Source organism: Lissotriton helveticus, chromosome 6, assembly GCF_964261635.1.
Source record: "Lissotriton helveticus chromosome 6, aLisHel1.1, whole genome shotgun sequence".
Classification (NCBI taxonomy): Eukaryota; Metazoa; Chordata; class Amphibia; order Caudata; family Salamandridae; genus Lissotriton; species Lissotriton helveticus.
In genome coordinates, this window is record NC_136067.1 from 1,884,658,003 (window position 1) to 1,884,682,349 (window position 24,347).

General features: G+C 45.4%; 1 protein-coding gene across 2 annotated transcripts in view; it reads right to left on the reverse strand.

Moving 5' to 3' along the window:
- The window catches only part of DUSP10 (dual specificity phosphatase 10), a 91,158-nt gene extending 67,745 nt beyond the window's left edge, over positions 1-23,413 (reverse strand). Inside the window, exons 1-2 of one of the 2 annotated variants that reach the window (XM_078649818.1) lie at positions 23,281-23,413; positions 16,621-17,480 (exon numbers count right to left, since the gene is read on the reverse strand). In XM_078649818.1, the coding sequence (XP_078505944.1) occupies positions 16,621-17,434 (814 nt within the window). In that variant the 5' untranslated portion in view covers positions 17,435-17,480; positions 23,281-23,413. Of the gene's footprint in view, positions 1-16,620; positions 17,481-22,725; positions 22,878-23,280 lie in introns of those variants that run through there. The other variant, XM_078649819.1, reaches the window with a different exon arrangement.
- Positions 23,414-24,347: the final 934 nt, after the last annotated feature.

The following is a 24,347-nucleotide window of genomic DNA, read 5'->3' on the forward strand; positions in this document are numbered from 1 at the left end:
GAGTGACCAGACCTGCTGTTAATGAAGTTGTTTGCCCTGGGATATTGAGTACCCCAAACGAGATAACTGCGAGAGTTGTTACTTAGCAGACGCGTACCAGCTGTGTTTAAGTATTTTTCATTATTGTGAGACCTGATGTAGGTTGTCGCTGGATTTATTTCTAGGAGTACTTTATCACCCTGTCCTGAGGAGGCCAGATTTTTTAGAAGGCCGAAACGCGACCGCGTCGACACCTTCCATAAAGAGGCGTCCACACTTTGAAATGTTATGGGAATTTATTGCCATTGACACAGCTTTTGATTTGGGTTCTGTTTAATTACTTTTTGAACCAATTGTGTCTGACTACCTCGGAGTGTATCCCCTAGACTTAATAGAAGGACACCTAGCTGTTGCTCTAATAGTTTTTGCTGTGTGAAGAAGAAAGTATGTGTGATTCTCTTGTTTTGTATAAATTTGGTGTATTTTGTCTTTATTTGTTGTATATATTTGTTTGTTATATATAAAATGGGGAAGTGGGTCGGCGGTTGCGCACACCGCTTCCGTTAAAGCCCCTGAAGAGAAGCATATGGAGCTTTGAAACGCGTCGGGCAGATCCCGTACGGAGAGGCGTCTACGAGTGGATCCCCGTCCTCACCTATACATAAACCAAGCTGCTGTTCGCGTGCTACTCAAAGGTGGACACCTTCGAGCATTGATTTATACGCGGCCGTCCAGCCGCGGAGTATGCACCACCCCGGTACCCTGGAAGCAGCAGTCGTACTTGGAATCGAGGACGGCCCACTTGTGGAGTCCATACAGGACTTGATTGTGTGCTTCCCGGACCACACTTCCCAGAATGCACAGTCTCATTTGAGCCTCCCATCGGTGGGTGTGTTATATATAAAATGGGGAAGTGGGTCGGCGGTTGCGCACACCGCTTCCGTTAAAGCCCCTGAAGAGAAGCATATGGAGCTTCGAAACGCGTCGGGCAGATCCCGTACGGAGCGGCGTCTATGAGTGGATCCCCGTCCTCACCTATACATAAACCAAGCTGCTGTTCGCGTGCTACTCAAAGGTGGACACCTTCGAGCATTGATTTATACGCGGCCGTCCAGCCACGGAGTATGCACCACCCCGGTACCCTGGGGGGTCACGAAAGTGAAGCAGCAGTCGTACTTGGAATCGAGGACGGGCCCACTTGTGGAGTCCATACAGGACTTGATTGTGTGCTTCCCGGACCATACTTCCCAGAATGCACAGTCTCATTTGAGCCTCCCATCGGTGGGTGTGTTATATATAAAATGGGGAAGTGGGTCGGCGGTTGCGCACACCGCTTCCGTTAAAGCCCCTGAAGAGAAGCATATGGAGCTTCGAAACGCGTCGGGCAGATCCCGTACGGAGCGGCGTCTACGAGTGGATCCCCGTCCTCACCTATACATAAACCAAGCTGTTGTTCGCGTGCTACTCAAAGGTGGACACCTTCGAGCATTGATTTATACGCGGCCGTCCAGCCGCGGAGTATGCACCACCCCGGTTCCCTGGGGGTCCCGAAAGTGAAGCAGCAGTCGTACTTGGAATCGAGGACGGGCCCACTTGTGGAGTCCATACAGGACTTGATTGTGTGCTTCCCGGACCACACTTCCCAGAATGCACAGTCTCATTTGAGCCTCCCATCGGTGGGTGTGTTATATATAAAATGGGGAAGTGGGTCGGCGGTTGCGCACACCGCTTCCGTTAAAGCCCCTGAAGAGAAGCATATGGAGCTTCGAAACGCGTCGGGCAGATCCCGTACGGAGCGGCGTCTACGAGTGGATCCCCGTCCTCACCTATACATAAACCAAGCTGCTGTTCGCGTGCTACTAAAAGGTGGACACCTTCGAGCATTGATTTATACGCGGCCGTCCAGCCGCGGAGTATGCACCACCCCGGTACCCTGGGGGTCACGAAAGTGAAGCAGCAGTCGTACTTGGAATCGAGGACGGGCCCACTTGTGGAGTCCATACAGGACTTGATTGTGCGCTTCCCGGACCACACTTCCCAGAATGCACAGTCTCATTTGAGCCTCCCATCGGTGGGTGTGTTATATATAAAATGGGGAAGTGGGTCGGCGGTTGCGCACACCGCTTCCGTTAAAGCCCCTGAAGCGAAGCATATGGAGCTTCGAAACGCGTCGGGCAGATCCCGTACGGAGCGGCGTCTACGAGTGGATCCCCGTCCTCACCTATACATAAACCAAGCTGATGTTCGCGTGCTACTCAAAGGTGGACACCTTCGAGCATTGATATTTGTGTACATATGTATGTATAAAGTATTTCAGTTGGGCATTTCAATCAAACTACGGCCACCCAACCTTTGCGGAGTGGAGTAAAAATCCAATCAAGCTGTATCCAATCAGGGGCATAAACCACTTTTATTATACCGAACTGTACATGCCATAAATAAAGAGGTCAAAATCAGCCCTTATGAAGTTTTTTGCGAACTATCTGGCCTGTAGTTTGCCTAACTAGGGCCTTGTTTGATAAGACGACATTTGTGGGTGTTGGCTGTAAGTGAATATTGTTGTCTAGATGATTGATTACATCTTAGCGAATATAATAAATAATATTCATTTAAATAATAAATATAGTCCTCATCTATCATAGATTTCACTACAGCATAATATAAGTGTGAGTCCATCTCTGGTTCTACGCTCACCTCGTAGTTTAATAGATCAGAACCATAATGAAATCAGAAACAGAAGACAGTAAGAAGTCAAGTAGATGACTGGCTAACTGTGGACCTAAACCCCAGCCTATATGAGAGTGTCTATATTTTCTAATCCCTACACAAACCCCTATTTGCTCAAGGGTCAAAAGTCTGAAATGTGTGGGGTTTACTGCACCTGGTAATTACGGATTTTAACCCAACTCATTACATTTGTATCAGTTTATCATTTTGAATACTTGAGGAACATTTCATACCATTTGTAAAAAAAAAATAATAATAATATTTGCACTTATAGTTCATCTATATAAAATAATGTAATAAACACCTAATGTCTATTGACTTAAGGCTATTTTTAATGTAGAATACTAATCATGAGGCATAGAGTGCAAAGCAACAAAGCCTGGATTGCATAATGGTTGATTATCTACTGGCAGAGAGCATCATGGTCTTTCCATGACTAGACCGTGCATGCCTCTGTCCTAGCGCCATGATGCAGTTTGAGTGAAAGTTCAGACTTCATAAATAAATATACTATCTTACCAAGTACATGCTGAGGCGCTGGCAGTAGCAATGCTCATCACAAATGATAGCTATTGGGGATCATTTGAGCCACCAACACCGAGGTCTAAATAAATGTACCTGTGGGTCGGACTGGCATTACCCTGGTGGGTTGCAGACTAGTGGGCTACTTTCCAAGCAGGATGGTCTACCATTACCCACCCACGAAACCCACTATACACCATCCTTGCTGTCGCATCTCAGTCACTTCTTCCAGTTTGGGGCGGGCTTAAACCTTTTTGCCTGGGCTGATTTTCGTCTTCAGTCATGCCCTGCTGTAGCTCACATCTTAAATGCTGTTGCATCAAGATAAGCACCGCCTGATCCACACATCATTAAGTTGAAGAATTTTGAGACAATTCCCCCACCCGTCCTGTGCTCCTGCCACCAACATGTCTCCCACAACAAACAATTCTTGCTACATTTACACGAGAGAAAACATATACTGGTTTGCACACAACCATTTGAGTAACTCAAGTGACATCAATGAGAAGTAACTGAAAATAAAGCCAGGGTGATTTGACCACACCACTTTTTTTGTTGCAACTTAAGAGTCAGATTTGCACCAGCCAAAGATAGAATAAGGTAAAAGGGGTTGTTGCTCTCCAGATTCCCCTAGAGTATTGGAGCAAATAGGCTGGCAAATGGATAATTCTGGATCTATATAGAGGAGGCTGCATTCAGGAGTACACAATAGCTTCAAGCGCTGAATCACAAAGAGACTCTTTTATCACCGTCATTGAGGCTTATCATGGTTTCCTGGCTCGGAAACACCCACAGTTCTAGTTTTATAGGTGTTGCATACCTAGGCAAATTTACAATGTCAATAAATTCAACAGTGGCATGGATAACCCTAGTTGAAATTCTAATTTCCTTAAAAAGTTGAACCACTTGGATTTTCATATCATTCTGATCCAAAGATATGCCTGTATCCTGACCAAAGCATAGTCAATAGGCTAATGTAACACAAAGAGCAGAATGTTATACAAATATGGTATTGTTGAGTTATGGCTAGATAGAGATATGATATGAAATCACACTGAAACAAAGGGATTAGAAGGATAACAGTTGGTCATTGAGTAGGTTTGTCAAGCGATCAACAAAAGTATTACCTCATGGATAAACCCTCATTTACCAATGTTAGTTACATTACATAAATCAAAAACAAGCATCGACAAACCCAACAGCATGGCCTTTATTAAAGTGCATGCAATGCACACAGGGACACAAAACGTTTATGAATACACTTACATATACCGTACATACATATGCATATCCCAAGAAAAACACACATGGGCACATCCACGAATGCACAAACCAACAGATCTAGAGATACTCAAACATACACAGCACCAGATCTACATGCGTGCACATCAACAGGTAGATATCACCACAGCCCACAGATTAACAATAACAGAACCTCATGCAAGCACCCCAACACCCAAGGGCCATCAGACAGACTGCACACTAAGTATTTTTTTAATTCTAGGGCTAACACATTTCTCATTTACAATTGTGAGCTCACCCCATTGCATAGCATGTACCCGTCCCAGGCTTTAATTTTAAAAAGCATTAGCAAGTGTGTAAGCTCGATCAGGTCACATAAGGCACAGACAACAGGTCTGAGAATGTATTACATAATAAAATGAAATTAAACCCTAGGATAGAAACATGACACTGGGTGTACATGTAGAGATCTTGTAAACACAGACTGCACAATGCAGTTTGCATGTATTAACTGTACTAGGTTTAATTTTGAACACTAAACAACTCGTATTTACAGCCTAAATTCATTTTGATTCCTTTTCAAAAAGTTTTTCCTATTGCCCTAGGATTTTGTAGCTTGCTACATACAATGCAAATGGTTTATTTTTATTTAAGTCTTTCTGCATTTGAGTCTTTGTTTGTATATCAAGTGAGTTTTGAAGAGTCCATTGTAACACGTATGTCTACTGGTCAATTAGTATCTGATGATGGAGGTGGGAGAGGGCAGGCACTTTGTTTTCTATTCAGCTCTGTCTCGGCACCAACTGGTAACACATTAGATGGACATGATCCGTTGGATACCCGGGAGAGCCATTTGTTGTCCTTCCATGTTCCTCTGGTTAGTAGTCGTATCCATAGACAGTCATTACCCAGCCCCTCCACCGACAGAAAATGAAGTTATGACGAATGAACTCTCGCTGTTGGAAAGTGCTGATGGGCTGTGTGGCCTTCCTAGATGTACATCTCTGGATTCTCTGCTGGGAAGACAGCAACATCTCTCTGTTGCATGCGCCATTTCTTCCTATCAAGGGGCAATGCTTCCCTGTGCCCAGCTGTGCAAGTTGTTAACAGAAACTTCTGATAAACCCTGGGGCATTCTGGCAAGTTGAACTTGATGATGGTAGGTGAAGGGCCTTGCTGGTTTTTTGGCAGTGTTTTTACTCTTTCTGATAGCCCTACCAAGTGATCTGATAAAAAACAAGTCGCTTGGGTACGTACTGTTTGTTATCACTGGGGACTCTTAAAAATAGAATTCAATTTCTACAGAAGCCCTTTGTCTTTGATTGTTCAACAGACAATTGTTTCCAGAAGAAAACTAAGCATCAATAACTCTGAAATGTAGTGTACAACACTATCTGCGACTGTGGAGGCATCCAAATAATTTTGGATTTACCGCATTTCCCAAGTAATCTACAATCAACAGCATATTTTGCAAAGTTCAACAAAAGTTTCCTTCTAGTTCAAGCAGATCCAAAGTTTATTAAAGAACGCATGTTTCTGTAATTGTGGTTAGGCTTTCAATAACAGCACATCCTATTTCCAGTGTGTCTACCAACAAAAACTTAACAAAATCTTAGCATTGATAAACGTGATTCAAAGTATGCTGTCTGTGGGACCAGATGTAAGCAGACAGCGATGTCAGCCCTCATAAGGTGTTTTTCTAAAGCACGCTAAACACATAACATCTGGAAACACTGAATATGTTATGGCTGATTACCTCAAGTAAATACTTTCTGTTAGGGGTTGTTATGCATATACAACACACAAGAAGGGGAAATTATTAGATTACATTTGACTAACATTTAAACCAGACACATAGGATGCCATAAAAGCCGAATGGTGACCCCGAACTGGCCTCCAAGAACTTTACATTAATAATTACATCACAGTTCTAAAGCCTGCCGTCTACTATGAGGAATAAGTTATTTATAGGATGTCACGTAAGGTAAAAGAAAAAGCTGGACAGGATAATACTAAAAAGTTCGGAAACATATATAAGACAAAGAGAATCACCATTTATGTTATTTTTAATATATAATCTGCTAATGATCATTCTTTACTTTAGACATTGTCCTGCAATACTGTAGAAAAGAGGTTGAGATTCCTACCTATAAATGGAATTCTGGGATAAGGACTTCAGCCAATGAATATTATCAATTCAAAGACATTGTTGGAGGTAAGTGCAGTTTTTGAAGTGGAATTTTGAAAGATTAAGGACATTCTGTATTGAAGCACAACATTCAAAGATTATCATTTTCATAAGAATCTGTAATTTCAAATTGATTATAGATCTCATAGACTTAAAAAATCACCTTGGAACATAATAATAATATGTGTATTTGTAAAGTGCATCTTCAACCAGAAGAGTACCTTGACACTGAAATAACAGGTATTTATTGTTAGCCACCTTGGTGGTGCTCATTTTATCAATCTCAGAGGAGTGAAGACCTGCATGGACCTGCCAGGATTCGAACCTGTGAACATAAGATCAAACACAGGGTCCCCCAGTGGATAGAACAGTCCTCTGTGTCACCAGACCTGCATGTTTCTTCTTTTGAAAGTTGATAGTTGTTTAATACCCAATCACCAATGGCTCTACTATATCATGATGTTGACCTCCACTAAGGGTGAGTTCCTGAAACTTTGAATTGGTGACATGCTCAGTTTCTTACGGTTTTAGTGAGTAAACCCGTTGAAAGATGATGGCTTGATCTGGGAACATTTGCTTTGGAAAGAGCACAGACTGACAGTACAGACAAGGCCTTCCATACAATTCACTAGATGAGTTCTCAAGTAGGACGATGAACAGTACTCGACTCTCTCTCGCCTGACATCCCCTTCTTCATGGAGACCTGGACCAATGCCTCATCCGCCCCTGACATCAACACCGCCATCCCGGACGGATATGAGATCCAGAGGAAGGACCGCCCCAACCCCCCGGGAGTGGGCCTCGCCATCGCCCACAAGAACACCCTCCGCCTCACCACCTGCAGCGAAACCTTCCCCTCCGCCGAACACCTGCACTTCCAGTTCCAGAACAGCCCCAACTCCATGCTCCGCAGAACCCTCGTCTACAGACCCCCAGGGTCCCCTTCGCCGCCACCATTACTGACCTCATTGCACCCCACGCCATCGCCACAATGAACTACATACTCATGGGAGACCTGAACTTCCACCTCGACAACCCCAGCGACCCCAACTCCACCACCCTTCGTGACAAACTCGCAAACATTGGACTCAGACAGCTCGTCACCACACTGACCCACAGGGAAGGGCACACCCTCCATCTAATCTTCGCAGCAGGAAACAGCGTTCACTTCAGCCACAAAACGCATCCCCCATTGACCGACCACAACTGCGTACACTTCACCGTCGACAAACCCAAGGCACCCAAACCAGCCCCACACCCACCACGAAGGAACTGGAGCAAGGTCACTGATGAGGAGCTCAACTCCACCCTCACCCAAGACAACCACACATCGGCATCCAACGCCAAAATCGCAGCCAGAGAACTCCACACTTGGCTCTCCAACTACGCACATGAGCTCACCCCGCTATGCAACCCTAGAAACAACGCCCCAGGAAAGCCGCCTGGTTCACCATCAATCTCCACCAATCCAAACACACCTGCAGACGCCTGGAGAAGAACTGGAGAAACACCAAGACACCCGAAAACTACATCACCTACAAGGACGCCATGACTGGCTACCACAACCGAATCAGAACCAACAAGAGGTCTTTCGTCCACAACAAAATCCTCGCCAACTCAATCAACTCCAAGGAACTCTTCACTGTCATTCAGGAATTCAATAACCCCAGCAGCGAAGCCACAGACATCACCCTGTCCCAAAACCTCTCCGACAAGCTTGGAACCTACTTCCACCTCAAGATCAAAAACCTCTACGACAACTTCGTCGACCATCCACCAGAAGCCACAATCGGCCCGCCCCCAAACACACCAGCCAGCCCACCATCTCCACCTGGACGCCGATCACAGCTGAAGACACCGCCTTGAGAATGAAAGGCATCCACTCAGGGACCCCCACTGACCCCTGCCCTCCACACATCTACCACAGAGCCGCCAACTCCATCGCACCCGAACTGCAACGCACCATCAACACCACCTTCGAAACAGGCACCTTCCCAGATGACTCCAAACGTGCAAAAGTCAGGCCCCTGCTCAAAAAGCGCACAGCTGACCCCACCGACCTCAAGAACTACCGGTCCATCTCGCTCCTCCCCATGACGGACAAAGTTGCAGAGAAAACAGGGAACTGGCACGATTCATTGAAGACAGCGCTGTCCTCGACCTGTCCCATCTGAAGCAACCACAGCACTGAGACCAGCCTTCTCACCGGCAAAGACGACATCCGGCCCCTCCTGGACCACGGCCACTCTGCAGAGCTTATCCTACTCGACCTATCAACAGCCTTCGGCACCGTCTCCCACCGCACACTCATCGCCAGACTACACGACGCCGGCATACAAGGAACAGTCCTACTGGATCCGATCATTCCTTACAGGAAGAAGCCAAAGAATCAGACTGCCACCTTTCCTCTTCGATCTCACGAAAATCACCTGCGGAGTCCCACAGGGGTCTTCACTAAGCCCGACCCTCTTCAACATCTACATGGCCCCCCTCGCCACCTTCGTCCAACAACATGGCCTCAATATCGTATCCTATGCTGACGACACCCAGCTCATCCTCTCACTCACCAAAGACCCCACCATCGCCAGACTCAACTTCCAGAAAGGAATGCAGGACGTTGCAGTCTGGATGACCAACAGCTGGCTAAAGCTCAACGCCGAGAAGACAGAAGTCCTCGTCCTTGGAACCACCCCTTCAGCATGGGACAACACCTGATGGCCAACCGCCCTCGAAAGCCGACCAACCCCCTCGGACCACGCCCAAAACCTCGGCATCGTAATCGACTCATCCCTCACCATGAACTGACAGGTCAACGCCGTTGCCTCCAGCTGCTTCAACACCCTCCGCATCCTCCGCAAGACTTTCAAATGGATCCCACCTGAGTCAAGGAAGACAGTCACCCACGCACTCATCACCAGCAGACTGGACAATGGAAACGCACTCTAAGTCGGCATAAACAAGTCCCTACTCCGCAAACTCCAGACGATTCAGAACACCTCCGCCAGACTCGTCCTCGGCATGAACACATCAGCCAACACTGGCTGCCCGTAGAGAAAATAGTCACCTTCAAAATTCTCACCCACGCCTACAAATGCCTACACAACACCAGACCCAAATACCTCAATGAAAGAGTCAACTTCCACGTCCTCAAAAAACCTCTGATCTTCCAACCTCGCACTGGCCGAAACCCATGTATCTACAGAACCAGAGCAGGCGGAAGTTCCTTCTCTCACATAGCAGCCAAAACCTGGAACGAACTCCCGGCAGACATCAGACGCGTCTCCTCCCTGAACACTTTCAGGAAGACTTTCAAGACCTGGCTCTTCAGCTAACAGATTTGCGGATGTGGATAGGAAGATATTTTAAGTAACTTTAGATAAGCCATGTGGTGGTGTGGTTCCACGAAGAGCTTTAGTTCTTTATCTGTGTTGCAGCTGATGCTCTTGTGGACTTCAATGGAAATGCTTACAAGTTCCATTCACAGACTTTCAAATTTCTGAACGCATGTCAATTTGCATTTGTGAATTCTTTTTCGCATTATGGAGACTGTCTCCTATTTCGTCTACGCAATCTAAATGGAGAGTTTAGTAGCCATCAGGACGTTGTGTGTCCATAATTGTTGGCACTTTGAGAACGAAGCATATATCATTTAGGATATGGAAGTACAAGTTGAGTTTTACAATGATCAGCCAGCCAGCTTTCGATCGCCAATGCACAGTTTGCTAATGAGACTGAGTCAGTAGTTGTGCTTAATTTTAGCTCCAAAATAATCCAGAGATTAAGTATCCACATGATCAAATTTAAGCAGAAAGAAAGCACATGTATAACGTAAGGCTGGGCATCAATATAGGCTATTTCGGAGACACTTTGCAACAGCTGTGGCAGAAGTGCCACACTCCAGTCTAATACGATGCAACCAGGAGCTGTCTTTTTAAGTCTGCTAAACAAAGTGACCTGACAGTAAAGAATGCTCCCAACATGTCCAGCATGGCCAGCAGATAGACGGAGTAAAACATCCAGCGTAGAGAAAGCTTGTCTGAAATAGATGCAGAAAGTGATGGGATTCTGAGCATCGACTTAAGCAACTTTTCGGTAAAAATGATTTTTGACATGTGGTGATTTGCAGGGTCTAATTAGCAAGGTTGTACACACGACAGGTGCTTTGAGATATTTGCAGCAAACAAATAAAAGACAAACTATTCATGTTAGCCTCTACGTACCTCAGTAACATGTTAATCTATGCCGCAGTCAGATAGGGCCTTAAATAGTTAAATTGTGATATGTAGCTCACAACGTCTTCCACTCATGGGTGAGGGGGCGATGATGCACATCGCGAGACTTTCTCCCCCACTACCAGTGGCCTGCCTGCCCCATTGTTCACGCCTCATCTTTCTAAAATGTGTTTTTCGGGACAAAACATGTAAGAAAGCTAACTCTCTGAGGAATGACATCACGGTTTATAGTGGAGAGGATGTTGGCTGCTGTGTGGTTAAGATAAGGAGCTCGGAGGTCAGTCATGAGTTTATGTGTAACTTGTCCAGGATTCTTCGACTCTATGCTTTCTTGTCCAAGACTGACTGTCAACGCCAGTAGTAAACCCCCTCACTACGATTTTTCCCCATTTAAAGAATAGTGTCTGAAACCTTAAAAGTGTTCATGTAAATTAAGATTTTGCATGGCTGTCAAGTTTCCTAGGTCCGTGCGTGTCTAGTTAGGCCAGCCCAGGATCTTTCTTTAAATTCTGAGACTCGCAGTCATATTTAACACTGCATTAAAACTAGGACTACAAGTCCCATAATTCAAAGAAAAATACCGGGACTGGACTGACTAGTAACGCATGAACCAGGGATAATTGTGGTCGTCTGATCACAGGGTTTATTATAAATCCCCTTCCTCCTTGTGTTCATCCTAGACCCCTTCAAAAGCCCACGCTTTTACCCCACCCCACGCTAAACACAGCCACTTCATGAGTGTCTCGACAAACGGCACAGCCATGGCACAAATTACACAGGCAGCATTTGGAATTGCAGGGAAAAAAGAGGAAAACTACTCGGTGCTGTGTTTCTACAGCCTTTGCGTTGCTCTTCTCTCTCCTTAATAACACATATAGTGAACCCAAATCACCACCCTGCCAGGGAGCTGGGAAAAGAGGCGGTAATTTAATCCCAGAGGCGAGGCGCTGAGGCGCTCTGATCCATGTCTCCCCCGCCATGACAGCCAGGCCCTGAAACAGCCGCCGCGCGCCGGGCCTGACAGGCAGCACCAAACATGGAGAGCGCGCGCGAGGGGGCAGCGGCTTGGCCGGCCCGCTAGCAACCAGCGTTTACAAACACGAAAACACGGGATCAGATGGGCGGCCATAAATTACAGCGGGATTACAGCGCGCAGGAGAAATCTCTCAAAATAAAACACAGGGCTGCTATCTCGCCATCTCAGTTCGACCCCCACGGGCCAACTGCAAGGGGTTTTCCCATGCTTAATGTCTACGGCGCTTCGATGTATAGCAGCTTATGTTAGAAGAAAGGGCTTTTCGCTGCGTGACTTTGTACATGTGAATTTTTTTCCTGTTTATATCTCTTCTTTGAGTGACTTTAAACCATGTACATTTGCTAACTTTTTCTGTTTGTATCTCTTATGTAACTCATGTAATCCAAAATCCTTATGTATCGCAACTGGTTCTTTTGTAAAATGCTCTGACACTTTAGGGTAATGTTCGCGCTATATAAAATCTCATTAAATAAAATAAATAAAAATTCACTTGTTTGAATGCGGGTGGGGACATGAGATTCTCCCTTTGGAAAAAAAACACTAATTCAGTTCAATCAAACGAGCTGACTGTTAAACAAGTATTCTGGTTGGTTCCAATTCGGATTAATTACCAAACCAGCGAAAGAGACAGCTCTGACCTCTTAACTCAGCTCGTGAGTGGTTTGTAACGTCACTGCAGCCGTGCCATGTTATCGTCATTTCCTAATACAGACAAACCGTCACGCGGAGATGCATTTGGAACTTGAGATAAGGGCCTGTCCCAACCCTCTCCGCCCGCAGACATAACTCTTTCGCGGATTTGTGAATACATGTCGGCCATTTGTGAATGCTTGCACCTATTTTTAGCTAGGCTGATGTAACTTTCTAGAACGATGTGTTTGTTTTCGATGTTTATGTGACGTTAAAATGTATACAATGTGCAAGATGTTGTGACTAGCAACAACACCTGTTGTTTACAACACTTTGAAACTGAAAATCAAGCGTAAATAGCTGCCTGCAATTTGTTGAATTTGTGTTATCCTTATTAATAAAAAAACTGACAGCGTTTGAGGGTGGTATGTAAAAAAAAAACCTCAGTCGAGGGGTATGGCAGTGATATTCCATTAGGGCCCTGCATCTGAGTCGGGTGGACCAGTATGCCGAGGTTGGGTGACACTCTGCCCGATTACAGCCGGCTCGGGGTTCCTGCACCCATATTTTCCAGGTGCCAAAACACCGGGCCTGATTTTACCTGCTGGAAAAGCAAGCCAACCTATAAAACAATGATCTGAAAAGAGAGGCGGGGCACACATGACAGCCTGGTCACACTCACCACCTCCTACAGTACAGTGGAGAGCATGGATAGCTCTTCTCTGTTTGGCTCCCACCTCCTCTGCCCTTCACCCCTCCCCAGACACCTGCATGCGGCACACCAACCGCAACAATTGCTCCCACTCCCATTCAACAACTGGCCCAGCAGCTGGCAAATGCCATCACTTTATTCGGAATGGGGATCCGCAGGCAGCTTTTGGTCAGTAATACAGGGTCCATGTGTTATTCCCCATTCCAGGCAGAAAAACAAGAGGAACTGGATTTACCCGCAAGGGTACCAACTGTAAATGGCATTTCCACCAACACAGAATCTGCACCCAAATACGATTCACTCGTAAGGTGGCCATACAATGGACAAAACAAGAGAGCCCTTATTACTTAAACTGCCTGGTTGGCGCTATCTCTAAACTGCCTGGTTGGGGCTATTTCTTTCGGCTGCTTAAATTGCACCGAGGTGCTTCTTTAGCACCATGTTACAAGCGTCAGTGTTCCTGTTCTCTATGCTACACAAAATACAAATATTGGGCCTAGTTCAAAAATATATTTTTCCTGAACTGCTCTAGCACAGATTAGGGAGAAATACGTTTGCACGCGCACGAATTCAGAAAGAACCTGCAAATGCAGAAAATGCCTTACACGGGCAATCTTTCCCCTGTGCAGATTATGTCTGTGTAGGGGGTGGGGGGGAGGGAGGTGCCAGACATGTAGGAAAGGGAGACTCCAGTGCATCCATCATTCCCGAAGAGGTGGTCTCAGGTCAGAGCCAGGGGTACCTCACCTTCCCCTACGGCGGTCCTGTCCTAGTCTCCAGGAGATGGTCAGTGCAGCCAGGGACTAGAAATGTTCGCTGCCTGTATTGCGGATTGTGTGCCCCACCAATCATGTGATAGATAAAAAGGGCAGTAGAGATAATGTTCCTAAGCAGTGCTTGCAATCGAAAAACAGAAGTGCAGGAATCGTAAATACCAGAGTGTCTACTTGCTTCTGAGAAGTGGCAGCACCCTCCAATTAAAAGTATTGCACCTCTGCTGAGAAGTGCAGGTACCGAGTGTCCGACAGCACCGGCTCATTAAAGCACTGTCCCTAAGGGGTGGAACTGTAAATCCAACCATTGACAGGCATGGGCCTTCTAAGGCCAGGAGATGTGGAAGTTGCTTCTATGGGAGCAAGACTGCTGACGAAGGCAGGCCCCGTCACCACGCCCACTTTTTTCATGGGACCTAATGCATAATTGAGCTATGGGTGTGTTCACAGCTTTGTTACGCATGGACTGCTGGGGCACAAATGTTCGTGCAGCATCGGTGTTTGCTGCCCAGCCTTCCTCATGCCAGCAGGTACGGATTATGAATCAGGAACTGGAGGCAGATAATATGCGCGGCACATTACGATGCACATTTTACCCCTTACAAAGATGTGCCTTGAGTCCATTGTTTTTTGTTGGTGCAAAACAGTAGACACCAGCAAAAAAAGCACACCACTTAGATATATTTTTTTTCAAATGCATACACATTCCTTATGGAAAATGTTTGCATATGTGTTAGTCTTACATTTTGCAGAGAGCACATGGTCCTGAAAAGTTTTAGCAATGGAACCTTTTACTGTTAGGGGATACGAGGGCAAATGTCCCACACTGCAAAGAATGGGAAGGTTTTGTGCTATTTACCAATATTTAGCCTCCAAATCTGTCCCAACACTGGAGCCTAGGAATGAAGTATTGAGTGAGTCTTCAAGTATAACATTTGAACCATTTTTATTTCACACAATCAAACTGAGTGGGGCTCTGGGTACTAGCCCCTCTGCTCTCTCACTACTTGCCTTCGATGGGACACCTAGGCAGCGGCTGATCTTAGAAGACAATCTACTGTCAACCACTGAACTCTGGAGTAATGTGAGATCTTTGAACCAAGGCAGCAGATGGATATGACTTGCTCTCTTTGATTTTGGACTGGAGGGTGGCGATTGAGCTTGAAGTGCATGGTTTACACACTTCATTGGTTGCTCCCTAACATGGCGCCTACTTTCATTGCCTCCAGGGGTTATTATCAGCCGTGCACAGCTCATATTCAAAGCCTAGCTGGCAACACTGGGCATTGCTCTTTTTTTTTTTGCCATCTTGCTATTTTTAAACATTAGCTTTTTTCAGAAATAGGCCCCACTATAATTGTATTATTTTTGTCTGCCTCCCTTTTTTGCGAAAGGTTATAGTGGTCTTAAGTTTTTTTGCACTTTCTATACAATCCTGATGTGTCCATTGTATGTTGAATGAGTATGGATTATGAAATAAACAACCAAAGAACATTGATAATTTAGGTCCAATCACACTCCCACAGATATCTGGATAAATACACTTCTGTGCCTTCACGCTGAATTACACTTCACTTTGTTTGATTTCTCAGTTTATAATCTAAAACGTGTTGGCATTTGCTGAATATACTGAGATTTTTTTCAGTTGCAAAAGCTTTGGCTAAACATACTCATCACAGCTCCCACGCTCGCCCACCTTCCCTTCCCCACACACCGAGTGTCTGACACACTTAACTTTACTAAGGAAACTGACACACTCATTGACCTAACCACACTTAAGGACAACTTCCAAAAATATCCACAGCCCAGGATATCCAAGTTAACTCCTCCTGCTGGATGGAACAACACTCTCCAGGCAAAGTGCATTCTAGGTTTGAGACCTGGCCATTTTTAGTTTTGTCTTTCTTTCAGTCGGTTTGCAAGGGGAATACAACTGGTTTTGCTGAATGTAGTAGTATCTTGGTAGCATTTGGGACCCAGTGTTGGGTCATGAGATCTGATGCATTGTAACACAAGAGATGTTAATATCTTTACATAGATGTTAAAGCAATGCTATGATAAACATCAGACCTCTTAAAATGAAATCAACGAGTCTCAAATCCCAGAACACAAAGAATTGATTAAAGACAGTTGACCTTAGAACAATAATCCTTTAAAAAGTCAGTGATCAGATTATCAAACTGAGGATCAGAGCACTGTGGAGTTATAAAAATAGAATAAAATAGATTGATTCATCCAAAACATTACATCATGTATGGGTTAAAACAAAATAGCTACAAAGGATAAAATAATCTCAAAATTGGAGACTATTAACTCACATGCATACCTATTTTTCAATATATTTCAACCTGGTGTTTTAGAGTAAATCTAATGTTTGTCACCTATTGTATTTGGAAAAATATGAATCATGGTAGAAGGCGATTGAATAGAATGCATAGGCAGCGAGACACTCTATTTTTTAAAAACATGCTAGCGATATATTGAAAAAATATTTCTATTTTAATGCCCAGGTACATCAAATATTTCAGGACCCTCAGCAGAGCATACATTTAAAAAGAGTTGAAAGAGAAAGAAAGTACCTTTTAAAACAAGTGGCTCTTTGCCCTCTCGCTTCAGCGACTCTAGTACTATGTGGAGGGGTTGGGAAGGCATTACTCGGCTTGGCTCATTGGTATTGTCATCATAAACTATGATTTCTTTGGAAAATATTCTCTTGAAAGAGTCCTTGCCCTCCCGGCAGGAGATCAAGTCCAACACAGTGATCTTTCCCTGCTGTAGCCTTCTCCTGCTGATCTTATCAGAGCAATTAATATGGACGGCCCCTTGGATGTGGCTCTTATTGTATTCCATGAATGGTCGGCAGTCAATGATGACCGGCCCTTGGCTTTGGAGGTGAGTCTTACTGCATTTGGTCATCTTCTTGGCCAAATCATTCGGGTAAATAGTTTTTATGTTGGCAGATTGCTTCGCAATGCTGGATTTCGGGCTTCCAACGCTACCCGATGGGCTCAAAGTGCCAGTGCTCTCATTGTTATTTACCATCGGGTTGGAAGGACAGGTTGGAGGTGCTCCTAAAGTATTGCTGGTGATGGTGGTGCTCGCAGTCGCTAGGATTTGAGTCTGATTGTCTTTTTCGTATGTTGCCACAGTGCAGCAACTGGCACTGCTGCATCCACAATTCAGGGAGCGTGCAGAGCCGTTGGATGAGGGCATATACGTCAGATTAGCAGCCTTCAGCGATACAACCGTGGTGCTGAGGAGGGCTTTACGGGTTTCAGTAAGCGAGGATGCTGATTGAATGTAACTGGAGTCCAAGCAAAGGTTGAGATCCTGAGGTCTAACTGGCCGGGACAGTGCCACCACAACCCTGTCGTCTAAAGGCGATGGAGGCATGAGGGAGCTGAAGGCCAGCAGCTCAAGGTGAACTCAAGGTCTCAGTCTGGAAAGGAAAGTAGAAAAGTGATTAACTATACCAAATGCAATCAGTTTTTAATTGTAAATCAAGCGTGAAGCAACATATTGATCATGTTCTTCTTCTGTAATAATATGAAAAAGAACTGGTTAGCAGGTTCACTGGATTCATGGTCCTTTTTCCCAAATATGAAAGCACAGGACATGCGGAAGACACTAAAGAAACAGTAGAGTGGTAATTGGGAGAAACCAAATGTTCTATGTCATACAGTTTCTGACTTGGAGGCAGCAGCACTGACATACGACATATATATTTTGTTGCAAAAGATGATTGATGAGAAGTGCTATTCTCCTTATATAAAAATGTTCTTATAAACTTGACTATTTTTAAATTGATGAAACTGTCAGTGGACAAATGACAGACACACATTCCATGTGACGATGAGGCAAAGCAAGAAAAAGGCAATTACAGTGTTTCAATGACTCATCATCATGCCCTTGTGCCAACATTGAAATCCTGTTCCTCAAATTGGCTTAACTTGGAGTTTTAAAAAAACATGAAAAGAAACAATAGCATGAGTCCACAAAACTCGGCAGGATTGGTGTGTGTGTGTGTGGGGGGGGGGGGGGGGGTCGGGGGTGCAAACTGCTTCACTGCTTCCTTTTCTAATTGAATTTTAAGCATCTCCTTTTGCATCCTCTGGAAACCATGCCAACCTCTTAAGCCTAAACTGTGGCCTATGCAAGATCCTGGGTCTTCTTTCAAAATGGCGCTATATAGATATGACAAATTTTAGGGTCTTTCTCGTCATCACATATCTGCACCACACGCATATTTGCTTTTTTACTGAAGAGCACAAATGAATGCGCTGAAAACGGGGCAACTTGCAATGAGATCACTGTCGATTACCCTGTATGTAATTCGTTCTTTTCAATTATAACAAGTACCAGTACCTTGGTTCTTGTGGAGCCTTGTCGAAAATATGACCCTACATTGTAATAAGCTGCTATCCAAGGAAATATGTAATCTGGCATTTATTGACGTTTAATCTGCTGGGTTCATGGTTATGAATGTGCATAATATGATGCTATGATAGGAGTTTAAATATGCAGTGAAACAGGCAAATAAGCAAAATGTGCTCCCTTTCCTCTCTTTGCAGACAGAAAATAAAAATAAAATCATGGAATTCAAATCAATGTAATCCCCGGTAGCTAAAAATACACGTTAGCTGTGCATGACTGAAGATAGAGAGCATCTTTGAATCAACCCTGCGCCATGCACTAAACCAACACACAGTCACAGGGCTATGAAAGCAAAGCAAGCCGGGGGAACTGGAGACCAGGTGCAGGCTGACAGCACCACGCCCCTGTGCTATGTGTGACCATCTCACTCCAGGTGAGAGGTCCCTGTGCTACGTGTGACCATCTCACTCCAGGTGAGAGGCCCCTGTGCTGAGTTTAGCCATCTCACTCAACGCATGAGCTCCATGTGCTGAGTTTGCCATCTCACTCCATGCGAGAGCTCCCTCTGCTGAGTTTGGCCCTCTCACTCCATGCGAGAGCTCCCGGAGCTGAGTTTGGCCCTCTCACTCCATGCGAGAGCTCCCGGAGCTGAGTTTGCCATCTCACTCAGGAGAGAGGTCCCTGTGCTGAGTTTGCCATCTCACTCAGGTGAGAGGTCCCTGTGCTGAGTTTGCCATCTCACTCCAAGTGAGAGGTCCCTGTGCTGAGTTTGCCATCTCACTCCAAGCGAGAGGTCCCTGTGCTGAGTTTGCCATCTCACTCCATGCGAGAGCTCCCGGAGCTGAGTTTGGCCCTCTCACTCCATGCGAGAGCTCCCGGAGCTGAGTTTGGCCCTCTCACTCCATGCGAGAGCTCCCGGAGCTGAGTTTGGCCCTCTCACTCCATGCGAGAGCTCCCGGAGCTGAGTTTGCCATCTCACTCAGGTGAGAGGTCCCTGTGCTGAGTTTGGCATCTCACTCCAAGTGAGAGGTCCCTGTGCTGAGTTTGCCATCTCACTCCAAGTGAGAGGTCCCTGTGCTGAGTTTGCCATCTCACTCCATGTGAGAGCTCCCGGAGCTGAGTTTGGCCCACTCACTCCATGCGAGAGCTCCCGGAGCTGAGTTTGCCATCTCACTCAGGTGAGAGGTCCCTGTGCTGAGTTTGCCATCTCACTCCATACAAAAGCTTCCTGTGCTGAGTTTGGCCATGTCACTGCATGTGAGAGCCCCCTCTGGGTGTGCTGAGTTTGCCCTCTCACTCCATGCGAGAGTTCCCTGTGTTGAGTGTGCTCTCGCACTCCATGCGAGAGTTCCCTGAGCTATATTTTACCATCTCGCTCCATGCAAGAGTTGCCTATCCCGCATACTCCCAGGTAGGCCTCAGAGCTGTATTCCCCAGACTCTTCTCTGCAAACTCTCAAACTGGCATGGGTGATCACACATCCAAAGAAGAGCAGCACGCTTTAGTTCCTTTGGGAATAGCTTCCAGCCTCTGAGGTCACAACATACTCTCAGATCTTGATGACGAGTGGCCATAATAATCCCTGCAAGTGTCATGCCAGTCACAACTCTTTTCAAATGTGCAGGTTTAGAGGCTGGTTTTGTGGTGAGCTCGTGCTGCCTATATTTGCAAAAGAAATATGCAGTGCAGTGACCTGGAAGGCATCACTTTGAACATGAAAACCCATCTAACTACTTGACCGCTACTAAATGCAACCCATTCTCGCTTCACTGCCCATACATGTACTCTTCCACTTGCCCATAAACAGGTTTATATTTTAATCTCATACCAACTAACAACCGAAATATTCTTTGATCAACCAATCTATAAAGAAAAAACACAGATGGCTGGAATCTCTACTTTGTATAGGAAGCTCAAACATGGCTTGGACTATCAACGGACACATTATCCTTAAACCATCATTACATTTGGTTTGACCCACAGTAGAATGCAGAGTCTTTATATAGTGCAAGAATAGCCTGAAACCAGTGCTTCTCGTTTCTTTGTATTTATTGTCAAGAGTGCAAGCACCCTAGTAGCAAGGCACATCACAATAATGCATAAATCAGGAAAACATGAATTAATCATGAATATCATAATTACTTCACAAAATCCGAGTAAATTATTAGCGATAGGCAAAACATAATTTAGCATAATCAACAATCTCTAATCTGACATCAAATAATCTTTCGTATTCCCCCAAATATGATGAAACTTCATGGTAGAGCCTCTGGCCTTAATTATCCGAGTTTCTAATTCACATGTCTCCATTACTTCTTTCCACCACTCCTAATGCTTTGGCGGAGAAAAAGATTTCCAAATTCCTGCAATGTTAAGGGTAGCTATGGAAAGAATATAAAGAGCCCAGCCAGTAGCCCTTATGCCAAGCAGGATCATTGTTGGAGTACGTATCCCGGCATGAGGATGTATGATAGATATTGGCCTTGTATCAAAGACGAAACTGGTATCAGTTTAGAACATGTAGCAAACATGTGGGTGTTATCAGCTGCTTCGAGAGCGCACCTTGGGCAGAGGTATGATCTATTATTCCATTTAGACAATTTGGAAGGAGTAATGTAAAAATGGAACATTGTGCGCTAAATAAAACAGGTAGTCTCAATACCAAGAACAATTAAAGAAACATGGGATCTATGGATTCAATTTGAAGATCTGTCAGTGATTAGTTGTGGATTAAGCCAGACTTACTCCTAAATTGCTTCTGGACTTCCATTAGTAGGTCAAACATACTCACAAAACAAAATCTTTGTGAACTAGGCATCCAGTTGCATAATTCAACCCTGAACAATAGCTGGAGAGGGAGTAGATATTGGTGGGGTGAGGGGGGTATCAAGGTAAGTAGATAGCACACCCCCAAAACTCCAAAAGAAGAAGCAAAGCAGCGCAACCCCAAACATCCAAAAGAAGAAGTAAAGGAGCACACCCCCAAAAATGCAAAAGAAGAAGCAAGGGAGCACCCCCCCCAAAAGCCAAAAGAAGAAGCAAAGGAGCACACCCCCAAAAAGCCAAAAGAAGAAGCAAAGGAGCACACCCCAAAAATTCCAAAAGAAGAAGCCACGGAGGATTTCTAGAATTTGCATGGCACTGGAATATGGGCATATTTTAAGTTGGTCCATGCATGCATGAGCATATAATGTGAGTGCTGCCACTGAAAAGCCTTTTTTCTTAACTAAACTGGGGGATGCTGTACTGACTGAAACTGACAGCAGACTTGGGTTCAGAGCTATTTACTAAGCTAGGAAAATAGATGCAAGGCACTGTCAAAATAAAACATAGATAAATAATATATCCATCCTGTAGAGGATGGTGTGCATAAATGATAGGATAAGCGATTTTGGAAACGTGAATATGTTTAAATTCAAAGGTTCTGTGATAAGGATTGCCTAAGCCGTTGTTGCACAGGCTGTCTTTTAGTGCGTAGCAATAAAATCAGCAATGATGTGGTACATAATTCAGTTCATGCGTCCTGGACTGTGGAAAAAGTTCAAACAAGGTGCACTTCTGAGTCTCACGAAAGTGGAGAGTTCTCGTCCAGCCGGAAGACACCTCTCGACATCACAGTGGCATGACCAAGCACACAGCAAGCGACACATATGTGGATGGCTGGCGGCTGATCCATCCGCTCAAGTCACACATGCAAAGGCTGTAGACAGTCTGAGTTATCTGGTAACGTCGCCTCGTTTCACACCTCCAGGTTCACTGTTCACCAGACTAGAGTGCGCAGCGCCATTCACAGACTGCAGGGGAAGAGTGCACACGCCTTTGCCCGCACATCCACAACGTAATTTGTTAACTTTAAAAGTGCATGTGTGTGACATACAAGCATGCGACTCATGCCGGTTCTGGCACACGAGAGGAGTTAAGGAAAGCCTGCCCCTGCTGCGTGGAGAACTTGTGTGTGTGTGTTTGTATGTGTGTGCTACCTATGCAAAGCAAGCAGCCTTTCCGACAGGACAAACGGATCATGTACATTTTGCTCGTTAAATTAAGGTCGGGTACGTTATACAATGTGAAAGCATTCGATACACCAGCTTCACATTGCCAGTAAAATATGAACACATCAAAGCACAACGCCAATATTGCAATGTAAACTTATATACGCCCTTTCTACTCTTATTCAGTCTGTCTGTCCTATTTAATAATGTACTGCGCTTTCTCTCTCTCGTATCCCGCCTGTCCCTCCAAAGAAACATAAAACGTATGTAATAGCTACGGTAACATCTCTACGACAAAAAGAATTAAGCCATTCTTACAAATGCACGTTCATGTTGCGACGCGTGTCTGTCTGTCTGTCTGCTGTTCGCCTTCCCCTCCTGTCACGGCGGCCCAGGGCAGAGACCGGTCCTCTCAGCGCTGGGCATGCATGTCTGATCGGAATATGCGTCCCTGCAGCACGGGCTCGTATATTTCAAATGAAACGCGTGCCAAAAGAGGCAAGACCTCCCACCCACCTCCTCCCGCATGAATGGGAGACAAAAAATAAAAGCCAGCTAAAGACAGTCAAGTATCACCAGCGCCGGGGAGGGAGGGGGGAACAGGGGGGTCGACGTGCTGCTCCCTCGCTCTGCCACACTGCAGCAATTCCCCTAGAATAAAGCAATGGAGAAACCTGCTAGTGTTTTAATAAATAAACAAACTACAAGGCACGGTGCAGTTAAAATAAAACCCCTGGGAATGAAAGGAGAAAAACGTACCTGTTACTTAAATCAACCAAATGCATCACTTCCCCCAAAAAATTAAATACATATCCAAGTCTTAATTGCACTGCTTCCAAATGCCCATTCATGATGAACAGCGTCTCCCCTTACCTCGTGAAAAAGAGTGTGAAAATCCACCCTCAGCGGGGTGCGTGGCACCTTCTCTGCAGCTATTGATTTATACATTTATTCTCCATTCACTCGCAATTCATTGATCTCCCAGCTGCAACATACTTACTTTTCCTTTTAGCCGGAGAGTCACGGAGGGGCGTGGCCAGTCAGACCTGCCAATCCGGGGCGGGGAGAGAGGGAAGGCGTGGCTGCGTGAGAGTTGGTCCCGCCCCACTGGCAGGCCGCTGGGTGCTAGAGCGTTGGGAAGGTGATGTCATTGGCAGCCAATCCGACGGGCCCCCGCCGAGCCAGCGCGAGCTGGCGAGAGGCAGCTGCTCTCTATTTACATGTCATCGGAGGCAGGAAGTGGTGTCCGGGCGGCTGCGGCTGAGCTCACCAACGGCCAGGTGATCTCGAGCCGCTCGCCTCTTGTGATCTGAGGCAGGGCGCTAAAGGCTGGCACCTTCCTTCCGTGCAGCAAACCCGGCTTCAGTTTTGCTGGTTCCCGACGTATTTACCACCGACGGTCGCATTTTCATGTGACTGTTTTTCTTAACACCTCAAACTCTTGTTGACTTTGCAGCTTTATCCGTGTGTGCTTAGGTAAAGTGCATGGTTATTTGTACATTTTCCTTGACCCTCCCGTAAATAATGACACTTAAGGTCAGTTAGTTAACCCTCATTTGTAGTTAGGGTGACCAACTGGCATGGGTGCAAATTCAGGACGGTGAGTGTAAAAATTCAGGACATAGGGTCAAAATTCAGGACAAAAATTCCAGACAGGAGGTCAAAATTCAGGACAAAAGTTACGTTTTACAGACTCCTCAGATGAGGTCGCGCCATAGTATGCAAGTAAGTGAATAGACAACCACTTAAGTACAAGTGAAAAGAAGTTTATATTAGGTTGAGATAAATGTGCACTTCATGGTTTTTCAGTATGCGTGCAGCTTTTAATAAATGTGCAAGTCTTTTTGCGTTAACAAAACCGCCCCCCCCCCCACCACCACCTTTCCAGCCTCCCAGGGAAACACCCGATGCCTGGTCCGGACAGTCCGGCCTTGCTACCA